Source organism: Galeopterus variegatus, unplaced genomic scaffold, assembly GCF_000696425.1.
Source record: "Galeopterus variegatus unplaced genomic scaffold, G_variegatus-3.0.2 Scaffold13047, whole genome shotgun sequence".
In the NCBI taxonomy this organism is placed as follows: domain Eukaryota; kingdom Metazoa; phylum Chordata; class Mammalia; order Dermoptera; family Cynocephalidae; genus Galeopterus; species Galeopterus variegatus.
In genome coordinates, this window is record NW_007739158.1 from 12,511 (window position 1) to 32,647 (window position 20,137).

At 45.6% G+C, this 20,137-nt stretch overlaps 1 protein-coding gene across 1 annotated transcript in view; it reads left to right on the top strand.

The window, feature by feature from the left end:
- The first annotated feature begins 2,727 nt into the window (after positions 1-2,727).
- LOC103581437 (alpha-2-macroglobulin-like protein 1) overlaps positions 2,728-20,137 on the top strand; it is a 23,088-nt gene continuing 5,678 nt past the window's right edge. Inside the window, exons 1-20 of the mRNA XM_008563269.1 lie at positions 2,728-2,792; positions 3,278-3,461; positions 3,816-3,978; positions 4,501-4,553; positions 6,993-7,013; positions 7,959-8,118; positions 8,393-8,477; positions 8,965-9,091; positions 9,529-9,643; positions 9,976-10,085; positions 11,887-12,054; positions 13,301-13,528; positions 15,110-15,170; positions 15,408-15,553; positions 16,272-16,421; positions 16,842-17,024; positions 17,822-17,915; positions 18,281-18,398; positions 19,359-19,587; positions 19,750-19,876. Of these exons, the coding sequence (XP_008561491.1) occupies positions 2,728-2,792; positions 3,278-3,461; positions 3,816-3,978; positions 4,501-4,553; positions 6,993-7,013; positions 7,959-8,118; positions 8,393-8,477; positions 8,965-9,091; positions 9,529-9,643; positions 9,976-10,085; positions 11,887-12,054; positions 13,301-13,528; positions 15,110-15,170; positions 15,408-15,553; positions 16,272-16,421; positions 16,842-17,024; positions 17,822-17,915; positions 18,281-18,398; positions 19,359-19,587; positions 19,750-19,876 (2,587 nt within the window). The remainder of the gene's footprint in view (positions 2,793-3,277; positions 3,462-3,815; positions 3,979-4,500; positions 4,554-6,992; positions 7,014-7,958; positions 8,119-8,392; positions 8,478-8,964; positions 9,092-9,528; positions 9,644-9,975; positions 10,086-11,886; positions 12,055-13,300; positions 13,529-15,109; positions 15,171-15,407; positions 15,554-16,271; positions 16,422-16,841; positions 17,025-17,821; positions 17,916-18,280; positions 18,399-19,358; positions 19,588-19,749; positions 19,877-20,137) is intronic.

Genomic DNA, 20,137 nt, shown 5'->3' on the forward strand with positions numbered 1-20,137 from the left:
TGTTCATGCATGTTGTTTACCTTTTTTCATTAGGTCCTTTAACATATTACTTCTAGCCTTTTAAAATTCCTCTCTGATAGTTCTAACATCGAGGTCATCTCTGAGTCTGGTTCTGTTGATTACTTTGTATCTTGTCAGGGGTGGTTGATGTGGTCTTCTTCTTTTGGCACATCTTATAATTTTTGGTTCAATGCCAAACATCTTGTATAGAACAGGAGAGATTTAGGTAAATAGTATTAGTGCCTTGAAGTGGACACACCTCTTCTCAGGCAGTTAGCATGGTGAATTGAGTTAATCTAGTTAAAAGGTGAGCTGGATTTAAGTTTGCTATTGCCAAGATTACTTTTGGTGCACCATAGGCTTTAAATTCCTCTTTTGATGCCTTACTCTCAGGGTGGTGTCTGGAATGCCAGAGGGCTTTCTCACTATCTGTGCTCCACTCTCAGCTCCCAGCCTTCCCTGTATACCACACAGGAACCACAGAAGTAGTCTCTGTCCATGTTCTTGCTCCTCTGCCAGTGGCAGACTGCTTCTACTTTTACTTGGTGTTTCCGCTAGGGTGGTGGTGAAGGGACATGGTGGTTCTCTGTTGTCCTCCTTATCTTCAGTCTCAGGTAGGTTTTATATACCTGGGCCCTGGAGGATGAAGTTTTCTCAGTGTTCCTGTCCTACTCCCTGCAACAGGCTACCAAACTCTACTTTGTTTTTTTTTTTTTTTTTTGTCTTTTTTGAGGAGTAGTACCTCCTTGGATTTCAGATTACCAAGTTGAACTGCAGCCTCAGCTCAGTTCTTTTTTTAAAAGATGACCGGTAAGGGGATCTCAACCCTTGACTTGGTGTTGTCAGCACCACGCTCAGCCAGTGAGCAAACCGGCCATCCCTATATGGGATCCGAACCCGTGGCCTTGGTGTTATCAGCACCGCACCCTCCCGAGTGAGCCACAGGTCGGCCCTCAGTTCTTAGTTTCAACTTTTTGGTTCAAGAAAGGCAGTGTCGCAGTTACTCTGGCTTTTTCTCTTTGTCAGGGAGGGAGCAATGCTGTTTCCAGCTTTTTGTATCCCAAGTGCAAGGGGAACTTCCTACATGTTATTTTGTATTATATTCCACTCCTCCCATTCAATTAGTATTGCAAACAATTCCCTTTCCCCTGAGAACGTTATTTCTAATGGCTGCATAGTAGTGCTTTATATGAACATGACAGTTTATTCAACCAAACTCATATGATGGGGCATTGTAATAGAGTTAACATTTTATTTTTCCAACATCTTGACCCCAACCCACTTCCTATCGTAGTGGACTCTGTTTTTGGAGAATTTTTACTCCCCAACTCTGTGTGGTTTTAGTGGCATTGCTAAGCACAGTACCCCATCACCCTGGCCTCCGGATGGGAGAGGGGCCCAGGCTCTGTCTATTGTAATATCCTGGCTACAGTGATTGATTCAGAGGTGAGTGTGTGAGAGAAAGAGGAACAAAGTGCTTCTCCAGAAATGTCTGTACATGGGTGGAAATTTTGTTGACTGGAGTCACAGAGCTGGAAGAATACAGGTGGAGGACTTGCAGCTGCCATGTTCCCCACACCTGAGCAGAAGCCTGTGTGCAGTGGGGAAATGAGGCCAATCAGAGACAAGTGCATAGGACAGGAAGACAGGGAGGAGTGAATCTTGGCAGGAGCAAATCTGATTCCAGGCCGTTAAGGGGGGTTGCTCTGGTTCTTTCAGTTCTTTCTTCGTGTCTAATCCACCCCAGTTACCAAAAACCCTTTTTCATCCAAGCTGGTTTGATGTGCGTTTGGCCATTTGTTTAGGAAAGCAACCTCTTTAATTTATAAGAGAATGGTGGCTTCTAAGTCTTTACATTATAAAGAACACTGTGAAGAAACCCCATACAGGGAGCTGGCCGGTTACCCCAGTTGGTTAGAGCCTCACCTTGTAACAGCAAGGTCAAGAGTTTGGATCCCCAAACCAGCCAGTCACCAAAAAAAAAAAAAAAAAAAAAAAAAAAAAAAAAAAAAAAGAAAGAAAGAAAGAAAGAAAGAAACTCCGTGGGGATACATCTTTGCATGCAGGCATGCCCTTCTTCCGCATTAAGATACATTTCCAGAGTAGAAGTTGCTGAGTCAAAGAATATGCAGATCTTAAAGGCTTTTGATGTGTATTGTGAAATTGCCCTCAGAAAGGTCATCGGATTCCTATTTTTTCTAGGACTGTATAGGCCCCTATTTCCATACAGTTACAACAATACCAAGTAGTATTAGTTGTTTTAAATTACCAATTACATAGAGATGTACAATTTTGCTACTGATACTGCCCCCATAGCTGTGTTCCCAAGTATGCCTTAATAGAATAATAAAAGGAGAAAAGGAAATCAAGGGACAGTGGGAATTTGGAATGAAACCAGAAAACAAGGGAGGAGTTCAAAGTGTGTTCTGAGAGATTTACCCCTATGAATACTCATCTCTGGCTTTTCCTCAAAACTGGTATTAAAACTGGTATTATGGACTGGCTGAACCAGTATGAATGTCCCAGGGAGAAATGAATTTGAGGAAGTGAAAAGCAGCCCTACCCTGGTCTACCACCTTCGCCTGCAGCCCCCTCGGGCTGACTGTCTACAGCCTCAGTCATAGCTGCAATCAGAGCTGCACCCCTTTCCTTGGGGGCTAGTATAAAGCTACAGCAGAGGAGCAGACCTCTGGTTCCTGATCCAAGGCACCTGTGTCACCCACAAAGATGTGGGCTCAGCTCCTTCTAGGAATGTTGGCCCTACTGCCAGCCATTGCAGAAGAACTCCTCCCGTAAGTGCATGGGGTTGGAGTTGATTTAGGGCAGGTGACTCCTTCGCCTGTCTTTCTCAAACATAAATCTAAGGAAAGGGAGATAACCTCTGGTTGATTTTGATTTTCTTATCTTTTCCCTTCTTTGGTTCCATTGACCTTTTACCACTAGAGAAAATAGTGGTAGGCACCAAGAGGAAGCTTACAAAAAAGATAAATTTTAAAATGTAGTAGACTCCTTGTACCCTGTTCTCTGTAGCAGACCTAGTTTCCTCCTTAGTACTCCAGGCACAGGTTCTCCAGGCTCCTAGCGGTGGGAGGTTTAAGGCTGTGCACTGAGTTACTTGTTACTTGTCTATTCCTCCCTTACAGAAAATAAGGCTCATAAAGGCAGGGGCTTGGTCTCTTTAATTCACTGCTATATGCTGATTGCTTAAAAGAGTGCTTATTTTTTCATTGAATGAATGAATCACTATTACTCTGAAATACTTTTATTCCCTTGATAGGAACTACCTGGTGACCTTACCAGCCCTGCTTGACTTCCCCTCCACTCAGAAGGTTTGTTTGGATCTGAGCCCTGGGAACTGCGATGTAAAATTCACTATTACTCTGGAGACCAAGGACAAGAAGCAGAAGTTGCTAGAAGACTCTGGACTGAAGAAGAGGCACTTACATTGCGTCTCCTTTTCAGTAAGCACAGACTGGCCCTAAGTCTAATCCCTTCCTGTCCTGTTCTTCCCAGGCACTCGCTGTAATCTGAGTCTGATCTCTGCTATCTTACTTGTGCCACAGCCTCTAAACCTGTCTCCCCTAAACGGAACTTCAGTCCCTGGCCACAACTCGCCCATCATTTCCTTGACCTTGGATTTCTTCTTTCATTCCTGACCTTAACCTCTGCCTATATTGTTTTTCTTCTTCCTGACAGCTTGGTTTATGGCTCCACCTTAGCACCCCCGTCTAACTCAGTTCTCTCCTTTTACTCTCCCAGTCGATTCTGTTTCCCCAACCTCCTACTTCTTCCCAGAGCTCCCCTCTCTTGGCCAGGTACCACCTCCTGCTGGTGGCACAGAAGAAGTGGCCACAATCCGGGTGTCAGGAGTTGGAAATAACATCAGCTTTGAGGAGAAGAAAAAGGTTTTAATTCAGAGGCAGGGGAGTGGCACCTTTATACAGACCGACAAACCTATCTACACCCCAGGGCAGCAAGGTAAGAGGCACACATTTGGGGTTAGACCGAAGCCTGGGGAAACGGCAGTGCACTAGGTAAAGAGGGGCGTGTGGTTTCGTGGCAGGCACAGGGAACGAGGGGCATGAGAGGGAGGAAAGTCTGGAGACCAAAAGCCAGAGCCGCAGGTGGGGCCGCTCCTGTGTGGGCGCATCTCCAGCTAAAGTACTCACTGCTCCTGCACTGGGATTTGGCAAGTGTGACTGGGTCACTGGGTCTTGCAACAAGCCGCCTGAATACAAAATCAAGAGCATTTGGCTTGAGCTCCTGCTCTTTGTATTTGTTCATTCTTCCTAAGAGAACATTCCATTCTGAGGTTTCAGTCAGGAGCCTGAAGAGAAACTGAGCTTTACCTCTCTCTCTCAGTCTAGGGTTTTTTAAGAAAGTAAAAATGGATGGGGTGTTGCTGACTCAGAAGTATGTGTGGGAAAACAGAAGGGGTGGAAGAAAGATTCTGAGGGGGGGAAAAAAACCCCTTTGCTAATGATGCCCGTTCCTTTTTAGTGTTTTTCCGCATTGTCACCATGAACAGCAACTTTGTTCCAGTAAATGACAAGGTGAGAATTTAGTTGGGAAGAGAGAAAGGGACAGGAGTGTCGCAGACCAGGGAGCAGAGGGAAAAGGAGAAGAGGTTCTCTCCAAGGGCGCAAATGCTCTCAGTGTAGGTGCGACAAGATGAGGCCCCGGGCTTGCAGAACACCGGTGGGAGCTGAAGACTACATCCTCCCAGCCTCTACCTACCTGGAACGAGCAGAGGTGACTCGTTCTTGGCTTTGGAATCTAACATCCATTAAGTTAATATTTCTGAGAGATGGTTACACTCGCTGTCCTTTTATAAAAGATTTTGCAAGCTTCAAGGCGCCTTCTCTTCAGGAGTGCTGCTAAGTGGCTTTGCAGTTTGAATATTAAGAAATAAAACAGGAGTGTATCTAACAAAAGGAAGAAATGGGAAAATCCACTCCCACCATCGTTTTTTACTACGAGACAAGGTAATTTATAAAGTAGACGATTCTCTTAAGGGAGTGTTAAATAAACACATGCGAAAGGTGAGAATGTGGTCACGGTCAGCAAATACCTAAATTTTCCTTGGGCAACTCCACCGCTGGAATCGTAAGCCTTACGACAGGTTTCATCTCGGTTTGGGGCTGGTGTCATTTCCACACGCTCCCGAGACAGCTGTCACACAGCCCTGCTGCCTCTCCAACTTCAGTCGCAGCCTATGTATCTACATGCAATGTTTTAAGAGACACACAGGGAAGGCCTTGTTTCCATTTTCCATGTCCTCGTTCTCAGAGCTGCTGCCTCCTTTTCCTACGTGCGGGGAAGCTCTGGGCTTCCTGCTGGTAGCTTCCTGCTGCTTTCTTTCCCAGTTTAGAATTCTTTCTAGTCCCTCCATCCCATCACCTGTATCTTCTTTAGCAGGAGTTCTGTATAATACCGAGTACTTACTTCTTAACAGACTTGATTCTAGAGCTGCAGAGGAAACACCGGGGTCAAGGTGTGGCCACCACCCGCACCGTCTTAGACTCTGCTGCCCTCTCGAGGGTGATGTCTTCTTTAGCAGGAGTTCTGTATAATACCGAGTACTTACTTCTTAACAGACTTGATTCTAGAGCTGCAGAAGAAACACTGGGGTCAAGGTGTGGCCACCACCCGCACCGTCTTAGACTCTGCTGCCCTCTCGAGGGTGATGTCATTAACTACCCTGTTGCACGATCTCTGCTCAAATCATGCAGCTATGTTTCTTTTGTAAAATTATTCCTTCCTCCCTACTCCCTGCCACTAGCCAGCTTCTTCTTCCAAGTTCGGTTGAAACACTGAAATGAACAAAGGAATTTTAGCAAGAAACTGAGGAACAAAAATTGTGAGTTTCCAGCACACAGTATTTTATCCTCAAATGACTAAAGCGCACCTGAGGTTAACTGAGCCTGTCTGGTTTTGCTGCTCTCCCCAGTTATTCAGAAACCTTGAGCAGCCTCCAGTTGGAAATGCTACCTTCCCGGTTAAACACTTATTGCCTTCCAGAGCCTACTTCTGGCTAACTGGTGTCCTTCCTAATTCTTGTCCCCCTGTGTGAGAAAAATACTTTGTTATCTGAGGAAGTGTTCTTTTTCTGGATTTTATGGCAATCCCTAGCAATCTCAGTGATGCCCGCCTTCTGCACGGCCCCAGGTCTGAGGACATACTGTCTCACCGTGATCCTTCTCTCTCCTTATTTCTGGCTTGTCTGAAGAATTGCCGCCATCCCTTATATCAAGGCCCATACTTGTATTTAGTGAGGCTTAGCTTTTTTACTGGTTGGCATCACATGGTTCATGGCCAAAAAATCCAAAGCAAACATCCTGATTTCATTCCCTCTCCTTTCCGACTTAGACCCAAACTGGTCTTCACTGTGGATAACTTTGAACCCTCTCTGAGCCCCCCACATCTAAATTCCAGCTTTCAATCTGAGCTAATTGACAGCACGATGACTTGTTTCCCACTAACTTAATTGTTCTAGCATCCATTTAGCAGCCATTTTTTCCTTTTTCGAGAAAACTATACATGATCCTTCAATAGAACTCTTTTAAATGAAAAGTTCTTTCAAAAGTATTTTGTCAACGATTGAAATGAAGGTCTCCGCTCAGTGGCACTCAGATAGTAGAGGAGGAGGCCAGGAGACTGTTGGCTCCCAAGACAAGATTTAACCCTGGGAGGACCTCGCGCTAACACTGTCTTTTAGGGCATGTTCGTTGCAGAAGAGCTCAGTTACAGGGTACTTACGGCTGCTGAAGGGTCTGATACTTTATTTCTTCAAATCTTTTGGGGACTGGCAATCCCTTTGAGGAAATCTCTCTCTCTTTCACACCAGTAAGTCTTTGTCCCCACTATTACCCTTCTCAGGGCACAGAAATCTGTTCAGAAAGGAAGAGTCCCTTTGTGAATTTTTGCTTTCAGCAAACTTACCCTTATTGTGTATCCTATTTTAACCCACACTATCTGGCTTTTCTTTTCAGTACTCCATGGTGGAACTACAAGTAAGTAGAAGTTTCCTTTTCTTCTCTGTTAGTTGTAAAAAAATAAAATAAAATAAGAATGGGAGTTTGGTGCTCAATTTTGAAGGCAGAAACGACTCTGAGAGCTTGGCCCAGAGCCCCAGGACTCTGCCCCGGCACCAGGAACCTAAAATTTCACGTAAACTGTGCCTGTTCTCTTGCCCCTGCCCTCCTGCTCTCTCAGACCCAGCGCTCTGTAGACAAGACGCCGACCTGTGCTGTGCAGGCGCCCCTCTGACTCCTGTAACGTCTCTGCGTCGTGCCAGTTTGACCAGGCTTGGTTCTATGTCCCTCTGAGTCTTAGGTAGTAACCCTTGTCATAGACACTCACAGTTGAATAGGAACGTGAATGCCTGTGAGAAGTACGTCAAAGGAAGGGGGAAGAAGAGTGAATTCCCCACAGTATTTTCTTTATTAAATCGCATATCTTTCAGGTATCTTATAATCAATTCCCTCAGCTTTGTCTCTTAATAGGATTTTTTTTTTTTCTTTTTCGGCAGCTGGCCAGTACTGGGAACTGAGCCCTTGACCTTGGTGTTGCAAGGCTGCGCTCTAACCAACGGAGCTAACCAGTCAGCCCCTGTCCCTTCATAGGGACCAGAAATAAACACTCTTTGTAAATGATGTCCCAAAGTCCGCCTTCGGAAACTGGTGGTAACACTTTAGAGGACTCAGTACGATCATTTGGATGCACAAGAACCCTTTTCCTCCCAACAGGGCTGGATCTATAGGAACATTTATCTCATTCAGTAATGAAGACAGTTCTACATAATGCAGAGAGCTGCTCTTCCTGCACACGGACCACGGGGGTCATGAACAATGGGCGGGATTCTTTACCTGCTTTTTGCTTCTTTACCTGCATTTTGCAGTGCAGAGTGAGAAGCAGTCAGGCAGGCACATTGTGCAGTTTCTCTTTATTGGACACAGGATCCAAATAGCAACAGGATTGCACAGTGGCTGGAAGTGGTGCCCAACCAAGGCATTGTGGACCTGTCCTTCCAACTGGCACCAGAGGCTACGCTGGGCACCTATACAGTGGCAGTGGCTGAGGGCAAGACCTTTGGCACTTTCAATGTGGAAGAATATGGTAGGTGGGGGAATTAACAGGTCAAAGTGTTGGCCATAATCTTGTCTCAAAATCAGCAAAGGTAAAGTAAAATCTACTATGCGGAGGGATTATTTATTCATTTTTAAATAGGTGCTAAACCAGCTAATAACTTCAGGAGCATTTTACACTAATAATGCACACTTAATTAAATTAATTAATTTAATTATTACTATTTTTAGACCCTTCTGTTCACTACCTATTCGGTCAAGTCCTTCTCCTATTCTTTTTCCAATTTTCTTTTCATTCTTTTCAGTGCTGCCGAAGTTTAAGGTAGAAGTGGTGGAACCCACACAGTTGTCAACGGCGGTGGAATCTTTCTTAGTAAAAGTTTGTTGCAGGTAAGGGTAGAAATCTGGGTCTGGTGGAGACTAAAGCTGTATTGAGAGAGGTGATGGGGGAATGATACGGGGAGAGGGATCGTGGGCGTAAGCTAACACGTGGGATATTTTATGTCATTCAGAGTCGTGGCTTGCCCACGAGCACATTTTCGTATTGTGTTTCTGCTCCTACATCCCATTGCTCTCTCACTCTGCATTATTGACTTAGTCTCTACTTTGTGTAGAACACAATATCGAATCCCATGTAGAAATACGATTAAGCAGAAAAAAGAGAACGGTTTCTGTACTTAGGATGGTGCTTATTGTGTAATGGAAATACTCAGGCTCTGAGTAAAGCAGGAAAGGAAAAGAGAGCTAGAAAAATAATTGTCAGAGGACTTCAGTGGCTGGTGTGTGGGGAAAGAAGCAGTGGTGTTTGGGGGATGAGGGCTGGATCTCAAGTGGAATCCCCCCCCTCCCCCCGACTCGGCACGCTTTTCTTGGTTAGGTACACCTATGGAAAGCCCCTGCAAGGGACAGTGCAGGTGTCAGTGTGTCAGAGGCCATACGCTTACTGGTATGGAGAGGCAGAACAGCAGCAGCTCCCCGACAAATGCAGCAATCTCTCGGGACAGGTGAGTGACTGGATGTAGAAAAGGAACGTTAACCACATGTCCTGAAAAGTAAGTAAGCACCAATATAGAAGAGTGGCCAGAAGCCTAAAGCGGAAAGCATCTCACAGGATTATTGTTGCAGCACCAAAGACCAAAGCTGTGCTCTTTATTGTAAACAGTCTTTCAGAGTCTGCCTTGAAATCAAGAAATTAACCTGAACTTTTGTAAGAGACAATTTTCCAGTTCTGCAGGTGGTTCTTCCCCCGTCTCATACCTTGGAGCTTCAAAGTCGTTTCATGGTTATGTATCTGTGGGTGTGTTCTCCATGTTATAGGAGGGGCTTTCTGTCTTAAAGACGGAGAAACTAAAGTATGGCGATAAAAAATCGTTTCCTTCTACAGTGCATTGTGAAATGGAAGTAGAGATTACTCACCTTCTCTCTCTGATCGCCTCTCTAGACTGACAAAGGAGGTTGCTTCTCAGCATCTGTGGACATGTCCACCTTCAACTTCACTGGATCCACATACCGCCACGACATCGATATTGTGGCTACTGTGGTGGAGGAAGGGACAGGTAAGCAGGGACTCCTTGGCTCATTAAGAAGAGAGAAAGGAAAAGGACTGTCTCAGGGACAGACTTGCTCAGAGGATCTGAGACCTGCCCTCTCGAGTGTGTGGGAGGTACCCTGTTCCTAGTCTGCAGTCAAGGGGAAATGCCAGATTCCACGCTGCCCTTCACTATCTATTTTCCCAAAAATTTGGGGAGGAGGAGTTGGTTTGGATTTTTGGTCTGAAGTATATTCAACTTCGTACTTCCAGTCACACCATCCTCTCAGGAATTTTATGTTAAATGTGAAGATGAGGATATTAGGTAGTTGGATTATTACACATCTGGTTTCTCTGCAGGAGTGGAGGCCAATACCACTCGGAATATCGACATTTCTTCACAAATGGGATCAATGACCTTTGAAGACACCAACAATTTTTATTATCCGAGTTTCCCCTTCAGCAGAAAGGTGCGTTGAAACTTGTCTGCATAGACAAAAAACGCTTAATGATGCGTGTTTGCCTCCTTCCTGTAGACGTATAGTAATAATGTCTGAGTCCATTTCCTGTTGACATAACTGGATACCTCAGACTGGGCAATTTATAAGGAAAATAGATTTGTTTCTCACAGTTCTGGAGGCTGGAAAGTCCAAGATGTAGGGGCCGCATCAGAAAGGTGCGTTGAAACTTGTCTGCATAGACAAAAAACGCTTAACGATGCGTGTTTGCCTCCTTCCTGTAGACGTATAGTAATAATGTCTGAGTCCATTTCCTGTTGACATAACTGGATACCTCAGACTGGCCAATTTATAAAGAAAATAGATTTGTTTCTCACAGTTCTGGAGGCTGGAAAGTCCAAGATGTAGGGGCCGCATCTTGTAAGGGCCTTCTTGCTGGTGGGGACCCTCTTCAGAGTCCCGAGGTGGCACAGGGCATCACATGGTGAGGGGACTCACAAGAGACGGCTAAACTGGCTTTTACCTTTTTTCTTTATAACTGGCTTTTATAACAGACCCGCTCCCGTGATAACCCACTCCCGCAACAACCCCTTAATCCATTAATCTATTAACACGAATGGATTAGCAGAGCACTCCTCTCCCAAAGTTTCCGCCTTTCAACACTGCTACTTTGGGGACAATTTTCCAAGGCACGTACTTTTGGGAGACACATTCAAATCATAGCAAATAGCTAACTTAGCATTGTTCTAGGTGCTTTACACTTATTTAATCTTTACCACAATCCTATGAGGTAGACACTATTATTGACCCCATTTTACAGATGAGGAGACTGAGGCAAAAGAGGTTAAGTGATTTTCCTAAGGTTATAGAACTAGTAAGTGGTTACTGTGACCGAAGCCAGGAACCGGCATCCAGAGTATCCACACCTAACTCCTTGTGCTGCGATGCCCTTAATCCCACATGAGAGGTGCCTTGAATATTGATGTCATCTCAGGGCCCTTTCTAATGTCAGACTCCCATCTTCTAATGTCCAAATCTTTGAATTTAAGAGCTGCAAGGTTTCTGGAGAAATCATGTAGTCTGGGCTCCTTCCCGCACCTAGGCAAGGTTAACATCAGACTTTCCTTGACAGAGAGCCATTTATGGCCCCTTTGGCATCTTCTTTAGAAATTTAAATTTTTTCTTTGTTTGCATCTTCTTTCTGATATCTAACCAAATCTCCCTCTCCTTTCAGTTTATCTTTCTTTACTTCCCAAACAACTGGTGAACACAATAATATTGTATATATTTAGGCCCATTTATTCCTTAGTCATCTTTTCTCTAGACCAAGAGTAAATCCAGATTTTTGTTTGTTTGCTTTTAGAGCCTAAGGATTATACAGTTTGGGGGGGAAAGGAGGCTCTCTTTAAGAAAAAGAAAGCAAAAAATAAAAAGCACAACTTTGGAAGAAGTCTGTGTTAATTAAGGGCCTTAAGGCTTCATTAGCTATCACAAATCTAGTTCTGCTCCAGGCTGCTACTTCTGTTTTTTTTCTCAATTCCTCAAAGATCCCAGTTTCTTCTTCTTTTTTAGGCAGCTGGCTGATACAGGGATATGAACCGTGACCTTGGGGTTACAAGGCTGTGTTCTAACCAGCTGTGCTAACCCACCAGCCCCCCAGAGATGCTAGTTTTTAATGCTTGAATCACATTTACCTTTTTCTGGACTCCTTCTTGAAATGTATTCTTAGGATTTCTGTTATCACTTAACTTTACTGCACACTCAAGCCTACTCCAAACCTAGTCCTAATGCCCTAATGCCCTTCATCCCTCAGATAAGAGTTAGGGGCCATGACGGCTCCCTCCTCAAGAATCATCCAGTGTTTCTGGTGATTCACAGCACAAATGGAAGCATCAACCAGACCCTAGTTACTGACAACAGTGGCCTTGCTCTCTTCAAGCTGGATACAGAAAATTGGAATGGGACAGACATTTCTCTGGAGGTAAGTACAGGGGAGGACCAGCTTCCTAGAAAGGAAGGCTTCCCTGAAGGAAAACTTTAGAATGTTCTGTTTGTTATCCTCCCCGCAACCTGTAATTCCATATCTTTCACTCATCAATCTTGCCAAGACTTTTTTCTTAGAGCCTTTCTGTCTTTCATATCAATCAAATAACCCTTCAGGTCAAAACTACTATTTCTGCTAATTCATCTTATAGCTTATCCCCACCTCTATCTGATCCTATGTATGAAATAAGAATAGGGAGGAAAAAATGGTTCAGAGTCAAGTCATCCTCTTCCTGTTACAGGCACGCTCAGCTCCTGGCTGACAATCTCCCAAATTGGTACCAAACTCACAGGTCTGGCTGCCTGCCCCAGACAAAAGCAAACCAATCAAAAGTCAATGTTGATGAAAGTGGAAGTCAGCTTTTACTCAGGAATACCCACGGCCTGAGGAGAGATGTCAGGCTGACCGATCTCTCTGGTAAACCTGTAGGGGAACTGCCAGGCTAAAGCCATCTCGAAGACTCAGGTTTACTGAAGGCTTTGTAAAGCCAAGGGATGAAGGAATGGAATGTGAGAATGAAAAGTAGGATGGAGGGGCACGTGAGACACTTGTCAGGTGCAAGGTCTCGCCAAGGCCTCATCTGTTTCTGCTCCCGTCCTTATCTCAGGGTCTGGATAGCACGTGCGAGCCTGCAGCTTCAGGCTGGCTGGAACACAGCTTTACATTCATGTAAATAATGTCATCTTGCCTCATAACCAAGGTTCAAAATATCAAATAACCATGGGAAAAGAGGGAGCTCAGAGAAGTGCATGCCAAGAAAAAGACTGTCTGTCTAAAATTTGGGTCCCAACATGGCTTCAGTCCTGCTCACTCCAAACCATAACAAGTCCATGGAGTTCATATGATTGGGGATACATGCTATAAGGAGTTTCTCTTTCTTTCTTTTTTTTTTTTTCTTCATTTTTGTCTTTTTTCATGACTGGTAACGGGATCGCAACCCTCGGTGTCGCGCCCGTACCGCGCTCAGCCAGTGAGCGTTCTTCATTTTTGTCTTTTTTCATGACTGGTAACAGGATCGCAACCCTCGGTGTCGCGCCCGCACCGCGCTCAGCCAGTGAGCGGACCGGTCTCTATATGGGATCTGAACCCTCGGTGGGAGTGCCGCTGCGCTCCCAAGCGCCGCACTCAACCGAGTTCACCACCGGGCCGGCCCTCTCTTTCTTTTTTTCTCTCTTTCTCTTAGGGCAAGTTCCAAATGGAAGATTTAGTATATAATCCTGAACAAGTGCCTCATTACTACAAAAATGCCTATGTGTACCTGCGACCCTTCTACAACACAACCCGCAGCTTCCTCGGCATCCAGCGGCGAGGCGACCTCTTGAGATGCGGCCTACCCCATGAAGTGCTGGTAGACTACCACGTTGATCCAGCCGATGCAAGCCCTGACCAGGAAATAGTCTTCTCCTACTATGTGAGACTTGGCAATGGGCATTGGTGGAAGTATGTTGGAAGGAAAGGGAAAGAGGAGAGTCAGACAGGGTGGATAAACCATCCAGGTGGACATACAATGCAAGAGATATATAATTTCAAAATTTTTAGAAGCCACATTAAAAAAAAAGTAAGAGAATAGGTGAAATTAATTTAAAATATATATTTTATTTAACCCAATATATCAAAAATATTATCATTTCAACAGGAAATAAATGCACAAAATTATTAATAGATATTTTATACTTTTTGTTTTGACTTACTCTAAAGCTCAGTATGTATTTTGTACTTAAAGCATATCTCAGTTTGGACTAGCCACTTTCAGGGATTCAATATGCACATGTGTCAAGGGACAACTGTGTTGTACAGTGTAGGTGTAAAGCATGGGGCAAAGTAAGGAATACAGAGACTTTGAGCAGGAACCCAGGGAAATTGTGTGGGGAAATAAAATAAGGAATTAACTGAGTAAATGCCGCAGGCCAGGGCCAAAAAGGGGTGAGCGGATGGATGGGACGTTGGGTGAGGATGGCATGGGACTCGGGATGAATTTCATTCTGTTTCATTGGTCAGTATTTTTAAATAGATGATATAGGTTAAAATTAACATTGATAGCAACTTTGTAAGGGAAATAAAATTACAACTTGGTAGCTTGAAAGAAATCTGTAAGGAAAAGCAACTTTCCTGGTCAGCCGTGGTGACAGTGGGGAATTGGAGCCACGGAAACTTTAGGTTTGATGGTCCAGAGTCTCTTTATTACCTTATCATCCTCTCAGTCTCTGGGAGACTTTCTCCCCTCTGGATTATTCCAGTATTTTTTATCATTTCAGTGTTTTCATCAAGCTAAAAACAGTTGTGCAGACACAACAGATGAGGAGGGGCAGGTGGCAAACCACACGGCAGAGCGGTGGCAGGCGCTGTCTGCAGGACAGAGGGTGGGGGCTTAGGAGAAAGCGAAGTGGGGCTGAGCAGGGTGGAATGGTTGAGTGTCAGGCCCCGAGGACTGAGCCGAGGGGCCTGGGCAGGAGCTCCGATGGCAGCCTGCTGAGAAGCGGTCTCACTGAATTCTGTTTCAAGAGAGAGCCATCAGGAAGGGAGAGTCAGAAAAGGAGATTTCTCGTCTATCCAGTCACATGTCAGGAAGGCTCGGGATAGTTCAAGAAGGTGCACTCATTTCCCCTCAATTTTCAATTGAGTCCCCCCCAAAAAACCCCAATTTATGAGGGTGGATTGTGGCTGACTTTGTGTTTCAAGGATTATAAAAGAATCAAGCCTAGAGACCTTCAAAAACTGGTGGACAGGTACTATTGTGCGTAGTGGCTTCTATGCTGTCTGACCCTTCTGTGTCCTCCCACCCACCCCTGTGCCCTTAATCAGACGTACACCTGGAGGACCTGCTGGCCACTTCCTGCTTGTGACAAGCTAGCGGGTGCTCTGTGAAGCAGTGATGCAGGTGGAACCATGAAAGAGCCTCTCCTCGTGGAGGGTGCAGAGATGCTCCAGAAGTAGGGCCAAGGCGGAACTCCCGTAACTTCCGTGCTGTTGACTATTTTCTTCTCTTCCTTAGTTAATAGGGAAAGGGAGTGTGGAGATGGAGGGGCAGAAGCACCTGAGCTCCAAGGAGAAAGGTGAGTGCACATGTTTCTCCTGGATGAGAAAAGGATGTTTAGAACTTCCAGGAAACAATTCTGATACACAGAAGCAATGAGAACAGAGTACTAACAATAAACACAAAAGAAAAGTGAGAAGTCACTTGCACCGTGAGGTCTGCAGCTGACCCAAAGAGAAGTGCAAATCCGTGGGGAGGGGTCCCTTCGTGGTAAACGTGCGCTGTCATTCCCCTGTCATCCCTTCCTCTCTTTCAGGACTGAAAGGCTCCTTCTCTCTCTCACTGACCTTCACTTCCAGACTAGCCCCTAGTCCTTCCCTGCTGATCTACGCCATTTTCGCCAATGGGGGTGTTGTAGCTGACAAAACTCAGTTCTCAGTAGAGATGTGCTTTGACAATCAGGTAAAATGGCAGTTGAGGAGAGCAAAGAAAAGAGTTGGGTGTGGAGAAGGATCTTGTGTGCTGGGGCTGGAGACAAGGCAGGCTCAAAGAAATAAGAAGACAATATGGAAGCCAGATGTCACGTTGTATTTATATCTGCAGTGTTTCAGATTTATTGTTGAAATCTATGTCTCTACTCCTGCTTTTTCAGAAGTCATGCCTGGCAGTCACATGTTCTATATAGCTATTCCACGTATTCTCTTTTTTTTTTTTTTTCCTTTTTGTCTTTTTTCATGTCCGGCAACGGATCGCAACCCTCAGTGTTGCGCCCGTACCGGACCGGGGACCGGCAACGGGATCGCAACCCTCGGTGTTGCACCCGCACCTCGCTCAGCCAGTGAGCGGGAACTGGTCTGTATGTGGGATCCGAACCCTCAGGCGGGAGCGCCGCCGCGCTCCCAAGCGCCGCACTGTAGCAGTGCGCCACCGGGCCGGCCCACCACGTATTCTCTTCCTTTCTACTTTTGTCTCTAAACATTCTTTATCATTCTACTGTGCTGCTCACTTTTTCCACCTCTATAACATACTAGTCCTAAAGATCTAGACTTTAACAATGAAAAATAAATTAAAAAGTGAAGGAATGGGTTGGATACCATAGCTGGGGCTAATGATCCGTTACCTTGGTCCCCCTTCTCTCCAGGCTGACCTGATCCCCAAGTTACCTCTTTCCCTTCCCCAGGTTTCCCTTGGCTTCTCACCTTCCCAGCAGCTTCCAGGAGCAGATGTGGAACTAGAGCTGCAGGCAGCTCCCGGATCCCTGTGTGCAATCCGGGCTGTGGATGAGAGCGTCTTACTACTTAGGACAGAGAAAGAGCTGAGCAATAGCTCTGTGAGTCGTCTGCTAATGGGGTGTGGGAGCTGACAGGGAAGACAACTTGACTGCATCAGAACGAGAGGCAGATGTCAGGGAGCAGAGAGAAAGTCTTAGGGAAACAACGCACCACCATAAGGTGTAGAAAAGCTGGTGCAGAAATGAAGGTAGAAAGGATGGTATGAAAAGGGCCTCGCTAATATGGACATAGAGATGAAGAAAGAGGATGAAATGGGAGATATGTGGATTATGAAAAAGGTGAGATGGAGGTTAAAATTTAAAAAGAAAGGATGGTGGTTTTGATGGAGTGAATACAAGAAGAGTTCTGGAGTAACGAAGAGAAATAATGTGGGAGTAGTGAACTGTCGCAGCAGAGTCCGAGGTTTCTGCACGGATTTCATGGCCAGTACTTCATTTCCTCTTCCACTCTCATCTCAGGTCTATGGGATGTTCCCGCTCCGGTATGGACACTACTCCTACAAGGTGGCTGACGATGACGACTGTCCAGTGTCTGGCCCATGGGACTTTCCTCAGCCTCTAGTGGACCCAGCGCCTGCAGAGCATTCTATGATCTGGAGGCCCCAGTTCTCCGAAGGCGTGGACCTTTTCAGTTTTTTCCAGGTAGGTGTTTTTATCCATTTTGTTCTCACAGAAACAATGGTGGTGGGAGACGGGAAAGGAAAATCCATACTAAGGAAACAGAGAGACTCATGTGGGCACTGACCGGAGCAAAATCTTGAAAGAAGTTCTGACATGGAAGGTGGCCTATCTTGGCCCTTATGCTTGCAGAAGTTGTCCAGTCGTATCAGAAGAGAACCACTGTGAGAGGTTATAAACCTAGTCCTCCTCTTTCCGTGGTTCCCAAGCATTGATTTCCATGGGATCATTCAAGAAGGAAAATGAGGGAGGGTAGACCAGAGGTCTCTCATCATTATTATAAATAACATTTTGCACCTATTTTATGAGCAGGGGTTGGGATGCTCGGTGACCCACGTCTGACCAGGAGGTCTGTGAGGTCAGAAACCATGTCTCGTTTATCTTTGTCCTCTCTCTAATGCCTGACCCTTCATGATGCTCATCGTGTTTTTGTTGAGTTGGTTAAGCAGGTATGGTCCCTGTCCTCAGAAAGTTTAGAATGCAAGTCAAATAATGAGGACACAGTGACTAATATTTGGAAGAAGGATTAAACATACTTAATGATGAAATAAATGTAATTAAAAGCCTTTAATACTAGCTGGAATAGAAGTGAACCAATTTTGGTGGCTGAGTACTGGGTAATAGCCACCAGTGTCGCTATTAATAAGAAAATAATGTTTTTGGTTCAACCCTTTGAGGATGGAATTGGGGGCAGTAACCCTTGGACTAGAGGAAGGGAACACGTTGACACTTCATTATCTGGTCTCTTTGGTGTCTATTAGGACATGGGCCTGAAAATACTGTCCAATGCCAAAATCAAGAAACCAGTAGATTGCACTTACCGATCTCCAAAATACGGCTCTGCAATGGGCGAGGGTAAGCCACCTCTGCAGCCTGTGGAGTCTCTGAGATGGTTAGAGTCCTGGAACTCCGAAAACTCCCTCTTTGCCTCCTGCTCTTGCACTGAGCCTCCAGCCCTAGAATGCTAACGGGGTGTGGCTCATAGCTGCGGGACATTTCCCAAGGATTTCTCTCTCTGTGAAGGGCTTTTGAAGCCTGAAGCCCTTGTCTGTTCATTCCCTGGTCAACCCTCCTCTTCTCTCACTTTTCTTTGATGGCCCCTGTGACTAGTCGGTTCCTCAGTGGTCTTTCCTCCTTGTCTTTGACCAGATGTTCTCTACTTCCCTCCAAATTTCTGATTTATCTTACAACAGAAGTCTTCTGTTTTTCAAAATTCTCAGCTGGTGATGGTCCACAGTACCATCATGTTGAATCATCATCTTCATCGCTTCAGTCAGCGGATTCTCAGGTCCGCCAGTACTTCCCGGAGACCTGGCTCTGGGATCTGCTTCCTATTGGGTAAGTGATGATTCAAAAGTATAGCAAGATTATACAGTGCAAAGTTCTTTCAGATCATGTCTAATGAGTCTAAGTCTCAGGCCAAGAAAATTTGATGGGGTGTGGGAACTTGGTTCTTTCCCTGAATTCTTACACAATCATATACAATCTCCCAGAAGAAATCCACACGGCTTCCCATTCACACAGTGCAGACTGGGCGTTCTCACTCCAGATCCACACAGATTTATTTGTTTATTTTTTTTCTTCCCATATAAAGATGACCGGTAAGGGGATCTTAACCCTTGACTTGGTGTTGTTGGCACCACGCTCACCCAGTGAGCTAACCGACCATCCCTGTATGGGATCCGAACCCGTGGCCTTGGTGCTATCAGCACCACAGCCTCCCTAGTGAGCCACGGGCCGGCCCCAGATCCACACTGATTTAAAGGCACATATTGACATCAGTTCTTGCTCACTGCTTACCTGCTCATTTTGACAAGACACAAGAACACTTCTCCTCACAGACTCAGAGGGCACTGGCCTCTCTTTCAGATGTGCTTGTGCACACATGCCCACCCACCCACTCCCCACATACCCTGTCACTCCCTTCTGTGTCTGTACAGCCTCACTCATTGGAGGATTCACGCTGAGGTTCACATGTTCCCCCAGTTCAGTTGCCTCCTTACTTTTCCCTGCACGGCAATAAAACTTCACTTCTGCAGATGAATTTGTAGGCTAATTCACAAATACTGCCTCCCCCTGTGCTGCCTCTGTCTCACTTGGGTTCTCGTGTTCTCACAGCAACTCAGGAAAGGAGGCAGTCCATGTCACAGTTCCCGACGCCGTCACTGAGTGGAAGGCCATGACTTTCTGCACCTCCCCATCCAGCTTCACTTCTGCAGATGAATTTGTAGGCTAATTCACAAATACTGCCTCCCCCTGTGCTGCCTCTGCCTCACTTGGGTTCTCGTGTTCTCACAGCAACTCAGGAAAGGAGGCAGTCCACGTCACAGTTCCCGACGCCGTCACTGAGTGGAAGGCCATGACTTTCTGCACCTCCCCATCCAGAGGCTTCGGTCTTTCATCCACGGTTGGACTCACTGCTTTCAAGCCGTTCTTTGTTGATCTGACTCTCCCTTACTCAGTAGTTCGTGGGGAAACCTTCCGTCTTACTGCCACCATCTTCAATTATCTAAAGGACTGCATCAGGGTGAGGGCCGGAGAAACAGGAAGCAGCCTGGACCCATGCCCCTTGCCCTCGTTTGTCCCTGGGAAAGAGATGAGATTTTGGTGTCTCAGCCCCAAGGCTCCCTAGGCCTCTGTGTGCTGTCTCCTTTGCTCATGTCCTTTATCTCTTAAATGTCCTCTTTAGGTTCAGACTAACCTGGCTGAATCAGATGAGTACCAGGTGGAACCATGGGCAGATTCTCGGGCCTCCAGCTGTCTCTGTGCTGATGAAGCAAAAACATATCACTGGAATATCACAGCTACCAAACTGGGTAGGAGAGGGCAGTGGCAGACGGGCAAGACAGGGAAGGCACGGTGACTGAGAACTCTGTCCTTTCCTCTGCGCATCTGTTTTATCTTCTCCTCCCTCTTCCTTCCATTTGCCTCTGTTTTTCTCCCTCCTAACGCTGTGTTATGAATAAATAAGCAAATACTCTTTGACAGGTGACCAAACAAATTTATCCGAACTGAAATATTTTGAGTGTGAAAGGGAGAGCTTTTTTTTTCTTTTCCTTTTTGTCTTTTTTACTGAC